This window comes from Halichoerus grypus, chromosome 13 (genome assembly GCF_964656455.1).
Source record: "Halichoerus grypus chromosome 13, mHalGry1.hap1.1, whole genome shotgun sequence".
Classification (NCBI taxonomy): domain Eukaryota; kingdom Metazoa; phylum Chordata; class Mammalia; order Carnivora; family Phocidae; genus Halichoerus; species Halichoerus grypus.
The window spans coordinates 79611808-79625798 of NC_135724.1; the positions used below are offsets into that span (position 1 = coordinate 79611808).

Genomic DNA, 13991 nt, shown 5'->3' on the forward strand with positions numbered 1-13991 from the left:
GCCGCCGCCGCCGCCGCCGCTCCGCTGCCCGCGCCGCCCGCGGCTCCCGATGGAGACTGACGCGCCCCAGCCCGGCCTCGCCTCCCCGGACTCGCCGCACGACCCCTGGTACGGCCCGGCCCGGCCCGGCCCGGCCTGCCCGGCCCGCGCCCGCCCCGGCCCCGCCAACATGGCCGATCCGGGTCGGGCCGGGCCTCCCCGGGGCCCGGGCCCTCGCCCCCTGCGCCCTGGCGCCCGGCGCTCACGCGGGCCCTTTGTGTCTCTCCTCCTCCCGCAGCAAGATGTTCATCGGGGGACTCAGTTGGCAGACTACGCAGGGTGAGCGAGCCCGGGAGCGCCCGCCGGCCAAGGCAGGGCACCCTGGACACCCCCCCCCGGCTCCCCGGAACCGGACACCCCAGCCCGGCCCTGCGCCCTGCTGACCCCGGGCGCCCCCGCGCCCTCTTTCGCGCCCCGCCCGGGGACCCCGAGAGCGCAGGGCGATCGGCGAGCGCGCATGGCCCAGCGGGTGGAGGGGAGGAGATGAGGGGTTCAGGGGGCATCGGGGGGTGGGCTGGGCCCCCGGGACCCGCCGGCGGCAGCGCCAACTCCGCTCGCACCTGCGGCTCAAACTTTTGTGAGGCGGCTCCCGGAGCGGCGGGAACCCGGCCGGAGCCGTCCCCCCTCCAGCCCAGCTCGGCCCTCGGCTTCCTGGAGCCCCCGTGGGCGCCAGAAGGCTCCACGGGAGCTGGGTGAGGGCTATGGAGGGGGGGCAGTGGAGAGCGCGCAGGCTGCTCGGCGCGGGGGCGGCCGGGCCGCGGCGGGGTCACCGGGGGCAAAGGACGGGGGAGGGGGGGGAAGGGCGCGGGGCCCGAGCTGGTCCGAAGGCGGGTGTGTGGTTACAGAAGGGCTGCGCGAATACTTCGGCCAGTTCGGGGAGGTGAAGGAGTGTCTGGTGATGCGGGACCCTCTGACCAAGAGATCCAGGTGAGCCCCTCACCCCCGCCTCCTGCTCCCGGCTCGCCCCCCTCCACCGCCGCTCACTGCCTTGTAACCATCTGCCTCTCCCTCACTACCGCGCGCAGGGGTTTCGGCTTCGTCACTTTCATGGACCAGGCGGGGGTGGATAAAGTGCTGGCGCAGTCGCGGCACGAGCTCGACTCCAAAACAGTGAGTGGCCCTCTGGGCGTCGGGGGTCCTTTGGGAGAGGGAGGCCGCCAGAGGAGAGGGTCAGGACTCTCCCCAGAGGACAGTTGGACCGGGTCCTTAAGGAAGGAAGGAGTTTTCTGAGTAGAAGGGCTGCCAAGCTCCGAAACTTTGTCACCAGAGTCGGGGGGCGGGGGGCAGAGGGAGGATAAAAATCCCAGGCCTGCGGTGAGATGCTACCACCCCCCCCAGCCCCTCCCTATACCTACTAATCTTGATGCCTCCCCGGAGCAGCTTGGGGTGGGGCCAGGGCCCTCCCTTAGCCCGAACTGGGTGAGTCAGGGCTGCAGCGACCCATCCGGTGGCTTCTCTGGACTCTAGAATTTGGCTCCCCACCACCACCATTCCAAACCAATGGCAAAGCATCACTGAATTCCCCTCCCTCTCCCCCCCCCTTTTGGTCTATGAGCTCCCCGCTTTGTGTGGAAGACATGAACCTGCTTTGCCCATGAAGGGATTTATGAGAAGGGAACTAGCGTGCCTGGAAACAACCCTTCTGAGGGCTGGATCCAAGGGGAGGCTGCTTTTCTGGCATTCAAACTCCTAAAACATTTTACTGCTGTCCCACTGCTCCCCAGTGTCTTGGGCCCTCCAGGGGGCGCTGGCCTAGGCCCCTGCTCTAGGGGAGAGGGAAAAGGAGAAAGTCAGAGGAGGGGTTACTCTGTGATGGGGTGACCGGAGGCCAGGGGGCCGGGACAGTGTGATCTCTCTCTCCACACTCCCCCACTCTCCTCCGGCCCCGGGCCTCCCTGCTTGGGTCAGTCACCAGCTCCTGTTTACCTGCAACAATAACTGGTTGTGCCCAAGAATTTGCTAAATTACCGCCTGTCCCCAGCTCCTGTTATCTCTGCCCAGTGGCTCCCACTCCTGCTCGCAGTAATGAGCAAATGAGGCCAGGCCTCAACTTTGCCGGCTCTGAAAGGATCTTCTTGGCGCAGACTGAGTGACCCAAGCCGGGAGTGGAGAGACAGTGCCCTATTGTTTTTGGTGATTATCTGCCATCAAGCTGCCAGTTCTCCTACCATCCCCTGTCCTCAGAATGCACTGATGGCTTCAGCAGAGCTCAGGAAGCTGAGATTTAGGGACTGGGGCTGGGTGGGGTGGGGGGGTCATGGAAGATTGATAAGGAGAAGAGAGAAGAGGGGAAGGAGGGTGTGATGGGCATCCTTCTGAGGTTTGGGACTCAAAAAGGCAAGGGCTTTGTGTTTGGCATTCGCTGGCCTGGGAGAGGGGGGTGGGAGGGAGGTTTATTGTGGGGAGTCTATTTTGGGTTTTGACTTTCACCTTTTATTTACTTGTTGGGTTTTATTTATGTTACCGGCTGTGAGTCAGAGTGGAGGTGGGGTGTGTCAGGGATCGGGTGTGCGTGGGTCTGTGGGACGTGGCTTGGGTACCATCTCCCCATCAGGGTCTGCGCAGGGGGACTGTCTGAGGTGCTCTGGTGGCTGGGGAGGCTGCTTCCAGGAGAAAGAGAAGGATGAAAATGTCCATAGAGGTACGAAATCACACCTTCAGACAGGGGAAATGGGCAGTCCTGATTTCCCCTGAAGCCCAGTGGGACTTTGGGAGAGAGGAGACATTGCCCCAGCATGGATTTTAGAGGTTCCTTCTCTGTGGGCAGATCCAGTGGGGGAGCCCAGAGGAGGCTGGTCCCTGGTTCATGCCATTTAGGCAGAGAGGAGCCAGCGCCGGTTGCCCAGAACGAGGCTGAGTTTTGAACGGAAGGAACTTTGGGAAAAGATAGATCTTCCCTGCGATTGGCTGGTGAACTTCTGAGTGGTATCCACCCATGTGGATGGCAAGAAACTCTGGAATGACCAGGCCCCATAGGTCCTGCATTGATCACAATGTCTCGTGCCCTGGCTTTTTCTGTTTATCAGTACCCAGGAGCACCCAGGTGCATCTTGCTTTTCTCCTTTGGTTGTTCACAGCCAAGGGCAAAGGTGGCCCGCTGGTAATAGCACCTTTGTTTGCGCAATGAGGGGCAGTTCACAAAGGGCTGCTTTCACCCGTGTTATCTCATTTGATTCCCCATGGCTGCCCCTGGGAAAGTGCGTGTGATTATCCCCACTTTGCAGATGAGGGAACTGAGGCTCAGAGGGGTGGGCAAGTTACCAAAATCAGAGGCTTGGCCTGGAGCCCAGAGTTTCTGATGGAGTCCAAGTCCCATGCCCTTGCACATTACCAAAGGCTGCACTCTGATTCACTCCAAACCTGGCTGCATTATCAGGGAGCTGTTTGCTTGCAGCCTCAAAGAGGGCTGTTAGATGTCGATAGCATTGGGGGAACAGAACTGAGTCCATTCCTGGTGATTTATGAACTCTTACCTTGAAGCAAAGAGTATTTCCATCCACAAGGCTTCCAAAGTCTGGATTGTATGCCTCCCCTAGACAGGCATCTGTGTGAAGTCAGTTAGGTGAGGAGGACCCTCGAGTACCCTGTGCTTGAAGAATTAAGACTTTGCTTACTTTGTTGGGGTTCCTGCTGTGAGCCAGACACCTTGCCAAGTGCTTTGTAAGCATTATCTCAAATAGTCTGTGGAGGACCCCTTTGAGATGGGTGTTACTTTTTGCCCATTTTGCAGGAGAGCTTGGCCCTGAGGCTCAGAGAGGTTAAGTAACTTGCCCAGGGTCTCACAGCTGGGGAACAGTGTAAGTGGGATTTGAACCCAGCAGCCTGGCACTAGGGCCTAAATGCTTAACCACTATACTTTTCTGCCAGAGGCTGTGTTGATTTCTGTCCCCTCTGTGTCACCTCTGTGTCCTGGGATGAGAGAAGTCCTCAGGGCTGAAGGCTGTGTGGTCACCCATCTGAAGTGCGATAACCAAGGCCCCTTTACCTCTCCGTTCTCTTTCAGATTGATCCCAAGGTGGCCTTTCCTCGGCGAGCACAGCCTAAGGTGGGTATGTCTGTGTCTGGGAGGAGCTGTGCTACTTCACGCAGTGATTCCCTTCTACGGGAGATGCTTCTGGAACCTCTGTTTGGAGTGTTTCTGGAATAGACTAGGATGGGAAGAGGGAGGATTCTTAATGTCCTTGCTCTGTGGGTTGAAGACATCCTGCATCTTTCCATCTGTGCTCTGGGGTGGACTGGGAGGGGGCTGCATGTATTGGGAGAAGGAGGAACCCCTCAGGGGATTCATTGTCCTGTATTTGAAGCCAGTACACTTTGGACCCTAAGTCGAATTCTGACCTCATAGATCACAGTGGCTAAACCCAATGCCCCTGTGGAGGTCAAACCCAGGACAGACACCCCCTGAGGCTGAGCTAGTGTCAGGCCGGGGAGCTATCTCTGACCCCCCAATCACCTTCCTACCTCTGGGGTTCACTGTGTTCAGCTTGCAGAGGGGGAAGGGAGCAGGGAGTAGGTCACCTCTTGTCTTTCAGCTTGGGTGAGTGGCTACCCTCCCAGTGCTCTCTTTCCCCAGGGCTGTGGCAAGTTTTTCTGGGTGTGTGTGCATTCTGAGCAGTTGAGCTATATAGCATTCAAGACTTTTGGTGCAGTGTAGGGGCCTGAGATTTTATTCCAGGCCCCAAGGCAAATAGCCAGATCTTAATTTTTAAATGGTTAAATATAGGGGACAGGAAGGAAGGCTGATTACAGTACAGGGAGCTGAGGACCCCTGAGTCTGCTGACTTAACTTGTGTCTTAGGACTAGGTCCCCCTTCGGGAGATCTGTTTCCCCCTTTGCAAGGGGTTTGGTAGGAACCAGGATGCTTTAAGGTTTTGAGCCAGTGGCTTCCACCATGGTGCCCAGCTCCTGCCACAGCGAAGGGAGAGGGACAAGTTTTAGGAGACAGGAAGGGGACATCTCTAGAAGGATCCAGCAGAGGGCCTGAAAGCAATTATGGAGCAGGTATTCGAAGGAAGCCGCACCAGGGAGCACATGGTCGGAATTGGGTTAATTCCATTAAGCAGTTTGGTGACAGAAGGTGCTTTAGTGTTAGGATGGGGCTGGGAATTGCTGTGGATTAGCCATGCGCTCCTGGGGTAATTAGGACCATGTGTTCTTCCTAAAACAGGGCTGGGGCCACAGGGCTGCCAGAGGTTGGGTTGGGAGGAGGTTGATGAGGAAAATGTCGGCGTTGAGTTCAGGGGAACCCTGTGATGGGCTTTGGTCTCTCCCAGGGGTGCTGGTGGGGTCTCTGAGTTACACTGTAGGTCTGGGTCACTAACGCGCCCCCTTCCCTGTGTTGGTCCTTCTGGAAGGCATTTTCCCCTACACAGACCCCAGGGATGCAGGCGGGAGGAAGGCACACTCAGGCCAGCCAGTGTGTGGGGTGCACAGCTGCCCATGACAGGCCTAGAGGTGGGGGTCCAAGGGGGAGCTGGGGGGGCTTCCGAGTAGCTAGGGCCACAGAGAGCTTGTCAGCTGGTGCCCTGGCAGGAGGGCTCGAGCCCCTGCTGGTGGCAGTAGGCCACAGGACTCAGATGCCCACTTTCTCATTCCCTCCCCTTAACAGATGGTGACTCGAACGAAGAAGATCTTTGTGGGGGGGCTATCAGTGAACACCACGGTGGAGGACGTGAAGCAGTATTTTGAGCAGTTTGGGAAGGTGGGTCAAAACTGGGGGTGCTTGCTGGGGGTGCTTTCAGGGGCTGTGGAAGCCCTGTAGCATTCATTGGTCAGGACAAGCAGAGGCCAGCCAGGTCATTCCAATTCCTGCAAAAAAGGTGAAAAGGGGACTGGGTCCTTTCGTGGGTGAGGCCAGGCTCCTCACGGTTCAGGCTCCTTTCCTATCTGTGGGCCTCAGCCTCTGGACACATCCCCAGGGAGAGAAGCCACACAGTAGCTGTCCCTGTTGTTGCCCTCCCCCTGTGTTTTTCTCTTGCTTATCTTCATTCTCCCGAGGGAGGCTGCTCTCCCCAGCCAGTTCAATCCAGTCACCCCTTGGCCTCCTGGGAGTTTGCACCTGTCCAGGCCACGGGCGGTTGCACCTTCCCCCACTCCTTCCTGGTGAGGATGATAAGGAGGCAATAAATATGATTCCCAATTGCACTCAGCGCCCAGCTTGCACAGGTGGGAGCTGGGGGGGAGGTGCTGATCCCCTAGCTATTTGAGGGGGAGCACTGCAGAGAGCACCCTAAATTCCTGATCAGGCCCAGCAGATTGGCTCTCCGCTCTGAGGTGCATTGAGCTTAAATTTCTGGACCATTTAGTTTACGAAGGAGATGTGGCATCATCAGACAATAGGTTGTCCCCAGAAAGGTGAGTGATGGGAGCATCAAGGTCCCATGGGGCTATGGCAAAGAGGGGGCCAAGTTTTAAGACTGGGGGTGAAGGAGGGCTGCTGTGCTTAGTGCTGGGGTCCCTGGTCCTCGATGACATGAGACAGGCTACAGGCTGGGTCTCTACCTGCCCAGCAAGGCATTTTCAGTTGCCTGCTAGGCAAAGGGCAGCGGCCTTGGGAATGGGATGTGAGCTGGGGACCGGCTGGGCTTCCAGGGCCCTGTCTCTAGGGGAGAAGAGGAGAGGGTGGGAGGTCCCCTGGCCAGCGGCTGCTGGCGGCGTGGGGGCCAAAGGCCTGGGCTCAGGCGCCTCCGTGGGGACCCGGGTACAGGACGGAGGGCAGGTCGGCGGCCTGGGCCCCAGAGGGAAGGGCGCTCCTGGGAAGCAGCAGGCCCGCTCGGCTCCGGCGGGGTGTCTTTGTGTCTGAGCGCCGAGCATTAGAGCTCGCACTAATCTGATCCAGCAGCTGTGATTGGAGGCCGCCTGCCCCCGGGGCCGGCGTTGCCATGGCAACCGGGCCCCAGGAGAAGCCGTCAGCGGCCGCGTCTTTTGTTCGGGCCTAAATCGGCGTTGGCATGTGAAACCGGCCCGGGGAGGCCAGGGGGAGCCGGAGAATAGGCTGCCAGGGAGCGAGGGGGACAGCCGGGAATGCCAAGGGCCCCGCGGCGGGGGGCCCCCCGCCCGGATCGAGGGGCCGCCGCCGAGGGGGGAACAATGGTCAGCCGCCATGGCTGCCACTCAGGCTTAGCGGCCGCCGAACTTGGCGGCTCCCACTGGTCAGCAGGCCTCGGCCGCCTCCCCTCCCCCTGCCGGAGCCCCCCTGCCCCCGGGTTCCCATGGAGACCAAAGCCTATTAAGGACACTGGGCTGGGAGCCTCCCTCCCCTCAGCTGGCCCCAGGAGGGGACACCAGTGGGGGTCCCCTGGACCCCCAGCCACTTCCCTTGCTCCTTGCCCTGGCCTCAACCCCACTGCCTCGCTAGGGGTCTGTCCAGCCGAGGCCCGGTTGAAGGGTCTGGGGGGCCAGGAATGGTGGGAGCTGGAGGGCTGGGTGAAGGAAGGCCAGAATGGCTGTGGATTTGGGCTGAATCACTTTGTGGGTCAGGCAGGAACTCAGAGCTATAGGATTAAGGAAGAGGGTGTGGCTTTTATTCATTCATTAATTCAAAAAATAATTACTGAGTATAAGTCAGGGTGCTTGATAGGATGGCCATCACCATAGCTGGCCTGGGTGCTGTCCTAATGGAACCGTCAAAGCAAGGGGTGTTGGGTTGCTCGCTCTCTTGCTTTGCTTCTCCCCCACGTGACTGTGGGCGAGCCCCTCCATAATAAAGGTCAAAATAGCTGTTATTTATTAAGCACTTGCTGTGTCCCAGGTAACGTGATTTCGTGTTACAGGTGCCATGTCATTTAACTCCTCTATACAATTGATAAACACTGTTACGCCCATTTTACAGACGAGGAAACCTAGTCCAAGATTACCCAACCAGCAAAGGCAGGGATCTTGGATTCCATTTCCAGTCTGTCCTACTTAAAGCCTGTATTTTTATCACAACTCTCCTTTCTAGATTTCTCTTTTCCATTGTTTAAGCAAGGGGGTGGGGAAGATGTGTGGAGCCTAAAGCTTCTGCCCAGTTTGGACGGTCTAGCTGATTTGGGATTGGGATGCAGAGTGGGTCCATAAGGATGGGAGTGTCAGAGGCACTCTGATGCAGGCCCCTGGAGCAGGAAGCTCCTTGGGGAGGGAGGTGTCATTTCCCTCTAAGATCCTCCAGTGACCCAGCTGCCTCCTGACTTAGTGGGGTCCTGGTTCTCCCAGGGGGGCGTCAGAGGCCTGGTGCTGCTTGGCACCTAAGGAGAGCTGGGGGGCCACCCTGTTCAGGGGCTGCCTTTGCCACTTTAATGAGGCAGATGACAGGCTGGAAAGAGAGCCAAGGAGAGTGGAGGAGAGGCTGTACCCCATGGCCTCAGGAAGTTTTCCTTCATCCCTTGGGTGTCTGACCATTTGGGGGAGGGTCAGCGGCTGAAGTGGGATGTGTGTGTTGTGGGGGGAAGGTATCAGGAGCAGCCCTTGATTTCCACTCAGGACAAATCAGACCTTAGCTTAACCCCATGAGGTGGCTGACATTGGCTGAAGAATTAAGAGGACAAGGAGGAAGCACGCGCTGTAGGTAAAGGGAGGGAAATGGGACTGCAGGAGCGAAGCTAAGGCCTTTGGCTGTCCATGTATCCAAGGGGATGCCTTGAGGGAGTAGCAAGAAGAGGAGACTGGGGTGCAAGGGAGGGGGGTGGATCATGTAGCCCACCCCCCTTCCTCAGCCCCCTGCCCCTCCCCCAGTCAGTGGGAGGCAAGCAGCCCAGGCACTGAACTCTACTTGCTTTAATTACAGCCTCTAGCAAAAGGAAACCTCAATTAGAGGAAAAGATCTGTACCAGGAGAGGGGAGTCAAGTCTGGCTGGAGTGGCTGCCGTCCTCCTGGCCTTTTGCAAAAAGGGAAGAGGCTTTCATTTCCCCCTTTCTATCTTGCTCCCACGTTGCATTCTTTAGCACCCACTCCGCGCCTCCTCCTCCTCCCAGGCTTGGTCTAGGATTTGCTGTGTGACCTTGGCCTGGTGACTTCACCTCTCTGAGCCCATTTCCTTATCTACAAAACGAGGCGCTTACATTGCAGGGACTGTAGAGAGGATGATGGGGCAAAGTGCCAGGCACATATTTGGTGCTTCATATTTGCAGTCTGGTCCATTGAGAATCTGGTGGTTGGATGGGAGGTGCCTTGGCATCCAGGTGGGGCTGCAGATGCAGATGCGCAGGGAGCAGATTTAAGAGAAAGCCTAGCCTGCACGAGAGGGGCGTGGGCGTGGGAGCGAGCCCCTGCTGCTGTGTTGTGGCGGGTCCCCTGGTTTCTGGTGGGTCCACCATGGCAGGCTCTGTTTCAGGTGGACGATGCCATGTTGATGTTTGACAAAACCACCAACCGGCACCGAGGTGAGTGTGGCCCCCTCCCCCTTTCCAGGCCAGGCTGGGGGCCTGTGGTCAGCCAGGGGGCTGCAGGTCACAGCTGCCCTTTCATCTTGCCTCCTGACATCCTATCCCCAAGGATCTGCATCCTCTCCGGGGCCTGGCCTTACAGAAGGCTTTTGTCCCGCCGTTTCCTGTGCTAGAAACTTGCCCAATTGCAGACACCCGAGAGGAGCAGAGGAGCAACCTCCCCCCTTCCAAACTGAGCCCTCAATGCCCCCCCCACCCCACCCCCCGCCCGAGCTGGTATCTGCGGGGGCTTACCTTGTCCCTGGTAACCAGAGCTTAGGCCAGGCCGCCCCAGGGTCAGGCTGACTCCACAGTCTGCTCCCGCTCCCACCCCGACCCACGGGCTGAGCCCAGCCCCCAACCCCCTTGCCCCTGAACCTGTGAGCATCTGGGCCACAGTGTGCATTGCCCGGTTGTTTTTCTCCCAAGGGCCTTGCCTTCTGAGAAATCCCATTCCAACCCCTGGGGCACACCCGGGAGGAGGTGGGGTTGTTTCTCCAGTTGCTTCGGGCGTATTAGCCTGTTTGGGGATTGGGATGTGTGCTGGGGTGTGCACGTATGTATGTGTGTGTGTGTGTATTTGTATCTGTGCACGCGAGGTTGTCTGTGTCTGAATATTTGCATGTGTCTTGTGTGTCATGGTAACTCTTCATGTGTAGGGGGGCCTTTGTGAGCGCTGCCAAGTTTCTGTATGATGTATGGGTCCCTAGGTATATGTGTGTGTGTGTACATCTGTGTATATGTGTGACTGTGTACATAGGTTTGGGTGTGTACACTTTTGTGTAAATGTACGTAAGTGTTTGTGTGTGTTCTTCCTTCCTTTGGAAAGCATCTGAGAAAGCAAAAAGGCATGTTGAGTGTATCTTCATGACGGCCCTAACGCTTTCTAATTTGCTGTGTGACCTTGGACAAGTCACTTCACTTCTCTGAGCCTTGGCTTTCGCATCTGTAATGTGGGGACTAGAAACCCTGTCTCAGCAGGAGGGGAGTTGAGAGGTTCCCAGGCTGTGGGCGGAGGCTTCCATTAACTCTCGGGCACTGGCCCGTGAAAGAGGAGTGCTGGTGTGGTATCACTCGGGGCTGGGTTTTGACCATACACCCTGGCTTTTGTCCCCGCCTTTGCCTTCTAGGGTTCGGGTTTGTCACGTTCGAGAGTGAGGACATCGTGGAGAAAGTGTGTGAAATACACTTCCATGAAATCAACAACAAAATGGTGAGTGGGGGAGACCGGACGGGTGGAGGTGCAGAGAGAGAGACACGGGCGCCCGGAGGTTCTGGAGGCAGGCAGAAGGGAATCACAGTCCACGGGGCAGAGCCAGTTCTCCCACCCCCTGAAGATCTGGACAGGAAGCCAGTGTCTCCTGGTGGTTCAAAAGCATGGCTCGTGGAGTCAGAGAGTCCTGGATTAACATCCTCACTCTACCACTTGCTAGTCTGTTCATTAGGGAGATGACTTCCCCGCGTCTGAGGCAGCACTATGCCCCCTCCTGGGCTTGGTGTAAGCCCTAACTGCCTGCAGAACTGTTTACATGATCTCTAGCGCCCAGCGAGCACGCCATAAATGGTATCTATGAACCTAACAGGAAGGAGGCCGGCTAGGGAACCAGAGGGTCTACGACCCTACGTCCGGAGGAGGGACTGACCATCAGGTCTCATTGCAGGTGGAATGTAAGAAAGCTCAGCCAAAAGAGGTGATGTCGCCGACGGGCTCAGCCCGGGGGAGGTCTCGAGTCATGCCCTATGGGATGGACGCCTTCATGCTGGGCATTGGCATGCTGGGTATGTGCTAGGCCTGCACGTGTGGCTACTTCCCGCCCGCAACTGCTCCCAGGGCTCCCAGGGGCTGCGTACGTGTTGCCTCTCCTCTGTGGCCTGCCCTCCTGCGTGAGTCACCGGGCAGGAGTGGGGACCAAGGATCTCAAGCCTCCAAGCCAACCCAGGGTGGGGCCATTGGGTTGTGGGGTGCTGCCCTCTGGCGGTAGCCGGAAAATGGCCCAGCTGCTCCTTCTTCATTGATCCTTCTGTCCATCTGTCCATTTGTTCATCCATCCATCCATCCATCTCGTAGTTACTGAGCAGCTATAGATGCTAGGAGCTATGCCAGCAAATATAACAGTGACTTTCCTTGGAGCTTTGTGGTCTGGCAGGGAAAACAAGTAAGAATATAAGTAAGTAGGGTTAGGATGGAGCAGTATAAGGGGCCAAGAGAGCATGGGCATAGAGAACTGGGACCGAGGTTTGGAGAAGCCAGAAAGGAAGTTACATTTAAGCTGAGGGCGTGGGGTGAGTAGGTGCTAGTTACAGGAGGTCAGGGGAGAAGGGAAGGGTAAAGTGTTGCAGGCAGAGGGAACAGCATTTACAATGACCCAAAGACTTTGGGGAGAGCAAAAAGAAAGCAGCTGCTGCTTGTTCACCCAAATAATATCTATTGAGCAGTTTCTGAGGGGCAGGACCTGCCCTCCTGGGCTTTCCCATCAAGCGGGAGGCAGGAGTCAAAAGGCGATGGTAACATATAGTGATGGGAGGCTGTGGGAGGCCCAAGGAGGCACCCAAAACCCACCTGGTGGTCCAGGAGGCTCCCCGGAGTCAGTGCACGTCGCCATGTGCCTTGGAAGGTGAGTAGGAGTCAGCAATGTTTGGGGCCCACAATCTGAGCTGGGCCGCCCAGGAAGCTCGCAGTCTCCCTGGAGAGACAAGATGCATACACACAGAAAGAGAACAGTACAGAGGAGTCTTTTTGCCAGGTACGGAGGGAGGGGTGCTCTGGGAATTCAGAGGCAGGAGGTGGTGGGTGGGCATGGCCTGGGCTAGAAGGTCGGGATTGAGATCACAGATAGAGTGGGTGAGGAGAGCAGACTCCACACAGGGCACTGTCTTCTCTTGAAGTTGTCTTTTAACTTTCTATTTGGAAGTAGTTTCAAAATTTCAGAAGACTTGCAAAAATAACATAGTACAAAGAATATCCATATACCTTTTACCAGACTCACCCGTTAATATCATACCCCATTTGCTGTCACTTGCTCTCTCTGTGTATGCGTGTATATGTGTGCACATATCGTATGTGTATTCACACGCACACACACATACTCACACACACAATACTTTGGTGATTTTCCACTGAATCATTTGAGCTTAAGTTAAATGCATTATAGCCCTTAACCCTTAAATACTTCAGCGTGTATTTCCTAAGATTAGGGGTATTTTGCTCATGATGCCACGTGATAATAATCCACTTCATATATTTATGTCACTCCAATATTTTAATCTATTTTCCAATTTGATCAGTTGACCCAATAATGTTCTTTATAGCACGTTTTTGCCCTCTCAAATAAGATCCGGGCTAGAATCGGGTATTGCGTTTAGTTGTCTCGTCTCTCTAGCCTCCTTCGGTCTGGAACATTGAGACCCGTTTTCTTTTCAAGGTGATTCATTAGCTGGTTTCACCCCATTTAAAAAAATGACAAAGAAGGAAATTACACCAATACAGGCATTGGTGGTTAAGAGACTTGGAACCAGTTAGCTCTGAATGCGAATTCCAGTCTCGTTATTACTATATGATTTTTCTGGCAAAGCTGCGCATTTTATTAGATGCATACAAGTAGCAGGCACCGGAGGCTTGTCCCGGAGATACAGAAATGAAAGATGGGGAAGACAGATAATCAGGTCTTTTAAAAAAAAACCCTGGGAGGGGCACCTGGCTGCTCAGTCAGAGGAGTGTGTGACTCTTGATCTCAGGGTCGTGAGTTTGAGCCCTACATTGGGTGTGGAGATTACTTAAATAAATAAAATTAAAAAAAAAAAAAACCAACCTAGGATAAGTTCAGATAATGATCATTGGTGCTGTGGGGTAATTGATAAATATTGTAACTGATGGGAGGGAGGACTCTTATAGAATGACCTCTCCAGGGGCGCCTGGGTGGCTCAGTTGTTAAGCGTCTGCCTTCGGCTCAGGTCATAATCCTGGTGTCCTGGGATCGAGCCCCACATCAGGCTCCCTGCTCAGCGGGAAGCCTGCTTCTCTATCTGCCTCTCCCACTCACCCTGCTTGTGTTCCCTCTCTCGCTGTGTCTGTCTCTGTCAAAAAAAAATAAATAAAATCTTAAAAAAAAAAAAAGAATGACCTCTCCAAGGAGGTGACATTTGAGCTGAGACTTGTACAACGACAAGAACACAGTCATGGGAAAACCTGGCAGGGGGAGAGTGTTCCAGGCAGAGGAAACAGCCTGTGCAAAGGCCCTGAGGTGGGAAGGAGCTTGGTGGCTTTGAGAAACAGCAGGGAGACCAATGTGACTGCAGGGGAGTGTAGATGAGGACAGGAATGAGGCAGGAGCCAGAGCACGAAGGGTCTTGGTAAGGGTTTGGACTATTCTCAGCTAATATGTCACCTCTCTGAGCCTCAGTTTTCCCCATCTGTGAAATGGGGCTCCTAATAGTACCTGCTTCTTAGGATTCTTGTGAGGCTTAAGGAGAGAATGAAGTATGCAGTGGGCTTAGCCCAGGGCCTGGCATGCAGAAGGTGTTTGGTAAATGTGGCTGTTATCTGCGCTAT

General features: G+C 56.0%; 1 protein-coding gene and 1 long non-coding RNA gene across 5 annotated transcripts in view; one reads left to right on the plus strand and one right to left on the minus strand.

The window, feature by feature from the left end:
• MSI1 (musashi RNA binding protein 1) overlaps positions 1–13991 on the plus strand; it is a 23077-nt gene continuing 9086 nt past the window's right edge. For all 4 annotated transcript variants that reach the window (XM_036081983.2, XM_036081984.2, XM_036081985.2 and 1 more), the window contains exons 1-9: positions 1–108; positions 278–318; positions 885–966; positions 1065–1149; positions 4043–4084; positions 5649–5741; positions 9352–9400; positions 10573–10655; positions 11104–11221. In XM_036081983.2, coding sequence (XP_035937876.1) covers positions 50–108; positions 278–318; positions 885–966; positions 1065–1149; positions 4043–4084; positions 5649–5741; positions 9352–9400; positions 10573–10655; positions 11104–11221 — 652 coding nt within the window. In that variant the 5' untranslated portion in view covers positions 1–49. The remainder of the gene's footprint in view (positions 109–277; positions 319–884; positions 967–1064; positions 1150–4042; positions 4085–5648; positions 5742–9351; positions 9401–10572; positions 10656–11103; positions 11222–13991) is intronic.
• LOC118529203 (uncharacterized) overlaps positions 10664–13991 on the minus strand; it is a 26256-nt gene continuing 22928 nt past the window's right edge. Inside the window, exons 2-3 of the long non-coding RNA XR_004914011.2 lie at positions 12003–12126; positions 10664–11582 (exon numbers count right to left, since the gene is read on the minus strand). This is a non-coding gene — a long non-coding RNA (uncharacterized LOC118529203). The remainder of the gene's footprint in view (positions 11583–12002; positions 12127–13991) is intronic.